Below are 7,205 nucleotides of genomic sequence, written 5' to 3'. Positions count from 1 at the left end.
CAGGTTGGACCTAGCTGCTACCATCAGGTCAGGTTGTGTCTTCCTGGCATCTGCATCATAATCCCCCACTTCTCACATTGGCCTGCTTACAAGCACTTGTAGCAGCTGCACCTGTATCAGCCCAGCTCCTGCACTGAGGATATACACAGTTGTGAGGCGAACCTTAGCATCTGCTGTCATTGTTGATTATATGATCCTTCTTTTTCTTGATTCTTGAATATCTGTTCCTTCTTCTCAATGAGCTGTAATTGTGTCACCAGATGTGATACCATGACTGGTTTCTGAAGATCTTGTTTGCTCATTATGGCTATGCTCAGAGCAATAATTTCCACCAAAGTGAACACCATGTTAGTCCCCCTGATGATTAATGAAGTATCTTACTTTCCTCTCGCAGGTTTATTTAGCAGTTATAACTGATACCAAAAACATCACTTGACCTATGTAGCTGAACTGAGAAAAACTGGTACAAGTACAGACAACCAAAATCCTGGAAATTAACTCCATTTGATGTCAATTAGAAAACAAATATTCTACATGAAACACGACATTAAAATAACCAACATTAATACTATAATATATCAACTATAGAAATGACAACTTACTAAGCAATAATGATATTTAAAAATCCAGTTTAGCAGACACAAATTAAGTCATGAAGGAGAGACTGAGTCTCCTAAACAGAAATAAAATGTAACAATAAAGAAAAATGATCCAACATAATAAAACACCACAACAATCAGTTTAAAAAAATCAATAGAATAAGAGTAACAAACTTGAATTTAAAAAACTGAACAGAAATCAGAATGTTGTGTGTGAAACAAATTCTATGTTCCTCTTAGCCCCCTCAACATGAAATATAAACAAGAACACATCACATACTCTTTCTGACATTAACTGAAGTTCAGTACCTGTACATCCTCCATATAATCCCTATAAATCCATGAAAACTACAAAAACCCTGAGGAACACAGTTCCACCAGCAGTACTCAACGCAAGGCTGTAGGACAGTAGAGTGCCTTTACCCCTCCCAGCAACGAATTTTTGAAGGGCCTCAGGCCGCTTCTGGCCCCATGGAGTCGGCACCTGTGCCAGACAGCATTCTATACCAATGCAATTAGGTTATATACATATTTCCAGCACATCGACAGTTGTGCAGAATTGACATTACGAATGGCCATCCTTCCTGTGTGGATGTGTATCACAGAGTATTCTTGCATTTGTAGGATAAAGTTGGAGAGTGACAAATCCCTCCCACATTATCCTTGACCAATCCTCCCTGCAACACAATCACCAATTTAATCTGCATCTGACCAGAAGTGTGAGAGTTCTGCACCCACTGTCCACATCTTGTGAAGGAATACAGTGAGCTCTGTCCATAACTGCTGCTCAGTGAAGACTGTTCTGCACCCATCCCAATGCACAAATCCGTGTCATAGGATCATTGCTATTTACAATATACATAAATGACCTTGTGAATGACATCGGAAGTTCACTGAAGCTTTTTACAGATGATGCTGTGGTGTATCGAGAGGTTTTAACAATGGAAAATTGTACTGAAATGCAGGAGGATCTGCAGCGAATTGATGCATGGTGCGGGGAATGGCAATTGAATCTCAATGTAGACAAGTGTAATGTGCTGTGAATACATAGAAAGATAGATCCCTTATCATTTAGCTACAAAAAGCAGGTCAGCAACTGAAAGCAGTTAATTCCATAAATTATCTGAGAGTACGCATTAGGAGTGATTTAAAATGGAATGATCATATAAAGTTGATCATCGGTAAAGCAGATGCCAGACAGATTCATTGGAAGAATTCTAAAGAAATGCAATCCGAAAACAAAGGAAGTAGGTTACAGTACGCTTGTTCGCCCACTGCTTGAATACTGCTCAGCAGTGTGGGACCCGTACAGATAGGGTTGATAGAAGAGATAGAGAAGATCCAACGCAGAGCAGCGCGCTTCATTACAGGATCATTTAGTAATCGTGAAAGCGTTACGGAGATGATAGATAAACTCCAGTAGAAGACTCAGCAGGAGAGACACTCAGTAGGTCAGTATGGGCTTTTGTTAAAGTTTTGAGAACATACCTTCACCGAAGAGTCAAGCAGTACATTGCTCCCTCCTGTGCATATCTTGCGAAGAGACCATGAGGATAAAATCAGAGAGATTAGAGCCCCCACAGAAGCATACCGACAATCCTCCTTTCCATGAACAATACGAGACTGGAACAGAAGGGAGAACCAATAGAGGTACTCAGGGTACCCTCCGCCACACACTGTCAGGTGGCTTGCGGAGTATGGATGTAGATGTAGATCCTCCAGATGCATGCATGTTGAGAAGGGTAGCACCCCTTACCGATGTAGAGTAGACATGAGATAGTTACGGTGGTATAACATAACTAAGAAGAAACGTGGGGTTTATACGTTATGGAGCTCCAGATGGATAGAGTTTGAACCATTTCACATAAATCAGCTGTGCTATCAATTCCGAAGTATTATTCCACTTTTTGGAGTCAGTATCAGGAAGGTACCGGCATGGGAGAATTGATCGTAGAGCATAAATACATACTCCCATGGCTACACAGTTCTGCACCTAAAAATCCTACATGTGTAAAGCCATATAATTTCCAAAGTATTAGTCACCCAGAACGCAATGCTCTTAATACTCTAATGGAGGATATATTCGTCCAACATCATATATACAGCAACCTTGCAAATTTCCTACCCCAATCACTATGATGATAAACTTTAAAATGATAAAACAACTTCCTTCTACACTATTCGGGTGTACTAGGAAGGCATCGTCAGTGTACATCCACCACTGGAGCTGCTTATAAATCATCTAGAATTAAGTCAGGAGATCACTTACTGTCTCTTACGAAATTAATGGATTTGATATGTCTTTTTAAGTCGGAAATGTACATCCCAGATAGCACAGTAAGCTGGTTTCAAAGCTATATTTTAAGCTTGACTTTCTGGTATTTACAGCTTGTTTTAAGCTATATAATTATTAATCTGAATTTATTGAACCTAATTAATTAAATAAATATCAGAATAGAAATGGTGTGAAAAAAATTGAGACGTATGTTTAAAATTTTTTATATTCAAAGTGTTTAAAATTGTTTTATTTTAAAATTCAATTATTCTGAAGCCCCTCCGGCCCCAGCACACAGACCAGAGCAGGATCAAATATAACTGACTTCTGCCAGTATAATGATCCTGTAACAGTAAAAGAAAATGTTTGCCATACCTAAACATAAAAAATGTAAAAAGTTGAAACTGATCAACCTAAATATAATTAATGCCCCAGATTAGCGAATAACTTCAAACTCACTGTTGTAGCAAGAATCATTAACTAGTGTAAATGTCACTGAGTAAGCAGCTGCTTCTGGTGACTCCATTTGAAAGAGTTTTTAAAGTAATTTGAAATAACTTTTTGTCTGAAATTTTTAAAGTAAAGATGACATTTGGGTTATTTTGTGATGACTTCATGAAGAAGCCACACATCACTATTTCTAACAGTTTGAGGGCCATTTAATCTGAATTATAAAGAAACAATTACTTGAAATCATATACACCTCATACTGTAAGCTTATAAGGAAACTACTCTTTAGAAAAATGTAAACTTTTATTCTATCCACAATTATTTTTTTTGTGAGTAAAACTGATTCAAAATGAAATAAAAGATGAAATCAAAATGAATTTAAGAAATTACCAGTTCAATGAAACTTAAATGTATAAGAACAAAAAATGTTCTCCTTGTCATATTTTAATATTGCCTTTTATTAGATTTCAGCCACATTACAAATAACAATAAAAGTAAGAAGTACCAGTAGGCATTGCAGTATTATTTCACCTAGGGAACAACAAAATTAAGAGCCATCACCAGTTGTAATTTAGTGTAATCTTACCATGGGGTTTGACTTCTGTTTTTTGACTGTTGAAGCCAGTGTCCTATATTGGTTTTAAACTGTTCTTCAGTTGTCGAAGGAAATATTTTTCTGACTGAACCTGGAAACATAAATCAGTTTATTATTAAAAGTAGTGGAAAGGGTTAGAGATTTTCACTGGAACAAAAATTACTTTTACAATGTTGAAATCATAAAGCCACTGTATCAGGCCAGCCTGTAAACTACTGATTTTCACCAACCAGGATTGTGCACATAGCATTGTGGAAATGCTCTTCTCAAATAAGACATTATTTCTCTCCTGTAAACATCTGATTAATAACAACCAACCCATTGAACATCAGTGAAACATAACTACTTTCCTGATAATACTAAAAATATGAATTAATCAGTTGTTTTCTTAACTTAAATGAAATATCAAAAAAATATGGTCAAATAAAAACAAATTTTTCTCCATAAGATAAACATTGCAACTTTTAAGGCCAATGGGGTGGATCCACAAGGTTGAATCTGACCAAATTTCACAAAAACCATCCCAATGATAAGCTATATTCTTCCCGCAAATTTAATTCTGTTGAGGCCTATATTAAGGTATTATTTATCTTTTTTGGGAAGGTTATATGGGTGGTGTTATGCATCACTAGTCGAAGCACCATATGTCATACGTGACACAATGGAACCTAAAGTCTGCATTTCCTTAAAATATATGTATTTATTAATGTTTCTCAACTTTTTGTACCGAAGAAGGATTAATGTTCTTTATCTTAGCAGAAAAATCTCACTGCAAGTACCTACTCAACAGTACTAAATGCGCTCAAATCAGAAATGTTAAGTAATGGCGCTTGGTCTCATGATGCATAACACTGTCCATATATTTGTGTTTATGTATTAGTGTTTAAAACATTTTGAAATAACAAATTTGAAGTTTGCATTTGGAAAAAATGCGCACGATATATAAACCAAACCAGCATTTTTTTGGCAAATTTTTAAGTCTTTGCTTACTTTGAATTGCTGCACAAGGCAAGGTTGAACAGAAAGCTCTTTTCTTTTCTTTCGTCTTGTCATTTGGAGGCCTTCCTGTATATGAAAACTTCATTCCTATCGCTGATGTCAGGCATTGTTTCATACAATTGAACATTAACAATTTTGCATCTTTACCACCAAGGGTTGCAAGTAACTTCACCTGAAAAAATAAATTTTCTTTATGAAGCTGTTATATCATCAAGATTCTTCATGAAACATGAAAAAAATAATAATAAAAAAATTTCAAATTTAAAGGCACTGCATCCATCTAAAGGGCCAAATACTGATATATAATCAGCAATATGAATCGTCCATGAAAATTGTGTGTTATATACTTCTGCCCATATAATGATTGAAAAGTTTGTACAAAATGAAGAAGAAGACTTTTGGCATATTCCTGGAGTTGATAACAGAATTTTTTGCTGAGGAGTATGGTCATGGCAATATGGAGGGTTAAAAAGTTGTTATAAATTTCTTTCTGTTCAGGCAACAAAATATCTTACAATACGAGTGGTCCAGTATAAAGCAAAAACTGCCTAAATTCTGTAACTTTCCATCTTTTCACTTCATCAAGACCTTGGGGATTTCTACCAAATTCTACTCGAATGCTTGCTTTCAGAGATAATAAATTAGAACTTATACTATCAATAATCCCACTAGGTAGTTTTAAAGGGGCAGGTCCAAACATCCACACATAAATCATTGTTCTCATTATCCCTAAACACACTAAGTGCATATAGTCAAGTGGGAAAGATGATACCATATGCAGACTAGGGATAGTGGTCAATGGGGTGTTACCAGTATTGAATTCTGTGTCTTCTTTGTTGATAAATCCCGCATGGGTTCAAGGCAGTGTCAAATATAGGAAAAGTCATCCTATTATCAAAGAAAGACCCTACCTGTTTACATCTCGTACACGAGAAATATCCGTTGTGACCTTTAATGCCTAAAATAAAAGCTTTGGCAGGGGCATCACAACAAATTCCCTTGACCCTGACAGCTATATTTTTGCCATTACAAATTAAACCATTCCTGATTAGGCCAACAATTTCTTCTACAAAACCATTTAGAAATTCAAAACAACTACTGGGTTTCTTTAATCCTAAATAAATGCCAACAGGAAAAACAGTTGATGACAAGGATGGAATATTTAATACAGATCCTAAAATTGCCCATAGCTTGCCACTATTACTGTGAAATAAAGGTAATCCATCAATTCCAATCATTAAATCAATATGCTGTAAAGAACTGAAAATATGTTGTGCACTAGTGAACATTTTCTTTAACTGGTTTGAAATACCAATGTGGCAGCACTGGCCAGGGCTTACATTTTTTACTCAAACACAACTTGGAGTCTTTAGAATAGTTCTTGCATCTGAGGGAAGAGATTTAAAGCAGTCATGTGATTGAAGAATACACAACAAAGCTGTCAATGCCACATTTGTAATGCTAAACTGAACAGACCAGTTAGCTAATTCAGATTTGAGCTCTTCCCTTTGAAACTTGGAGTCAAAGCAGTCATCACTGTCTGAACCATCTGATAAAGGATATTGATCCAACAACTCAAAAACCTGGTTCGATGTTGAGGCCCTATCATTACTTTCAGAATGTTCACTATTAAATGATGATCCACTGGCACTATTACAAGATGATGGTTGAAGTTGAATCCCAGGATTTGGATCATTGGAAACATTTCTCTCACCAGCTACAGCAGAGTGCCCTACACTTTTCTCAGAAAGCTTCAACAGCCGTTTCCATTTCCCCTCCCAAGAAAGAGAATTGAACAGTTTCCTGTTTGACATTCCTAAAATAAAACAGAATAATTTAGTTGGGATGACAAAATAAGGAAAATTACATATGGTAGTAATGGATGTCTCAGGGAAGGAAAAATAGAGCTATTATTATTGAGCGTCCATAATCTGAATTTGTTGGTGAAAATTTAATATTGATTTTTTTTTAAGTTAAATGATGGAATATTAATTTGGATTACTATTTAATACAGGCCTCTAAAGAATCCATACGTGAAAAAATAAAATTAAAAAATTCTCTTAAGCATATATAAATTTGTTTATTAACTTCCATGCTTTCGTTGAAAATTTTAGAGCAATGCCAGCATTATGGGTGGAACATTTGTATTAATTTATGCTAGTATTTTCATGTTTACATTTAGGAATCTTAAGTTATTTGAAGTGAAGTTACTGTTTTAAGCAACAAATTGATACTCTTGATTCCAAAAAAATACAGTGTTCAAATATACATACGGAACTGTCTGTAA

General features: G+C 35.6%; 1 protein-coding gene across 1 annotated transcript; it reads right to left on the bottom strand.

Moving 5' to 3' along the window:
* Positions 1 to 5,724: 5,724 nt before the first annotated feature.
* Positions 5,725 to 6,207, bottom strand: LOC124553220. The gene has a single exon (XM_047127111.1). The coding sequence runs from the start codon at positions 6,205 to 6,207 to the stop codon at positions 5,725 to 5,727; it is 483 nt and encodes a 160-aa protein (XP_046983067.1).
* Between the last annotated feature and the right edge of the window lie 998 nt (positions 6,208 to 7,205).

This window comes from Schistocerca americana, chromosome 11, assembly GCF_021461395.2.
Source record: "Schistocerca americana isolate TAMUIC-IGC-003095 chromosome 11, iqSchAmer2.1, whole genome shotgun sequence".
NCBI lineage: Eukaryota > Metazoa > Arthropoda > Insecta > Orthoptera > Acrididae > Schistocerca > Schistocerca americana.
Note: the sequence above shows the minus strand (reverse complement) of the source record. Positions and strands in the feature narration are given on the sequence as shown.

Coding starts and splice junctions, on each gene's coding strand:
- LOC124553220 (XM_047127111.1), bottom strand. CDS start 6,207: ATGTTCACTAGTGCACAACATATTTTCAGTTCTTTACAGCATATTGAT.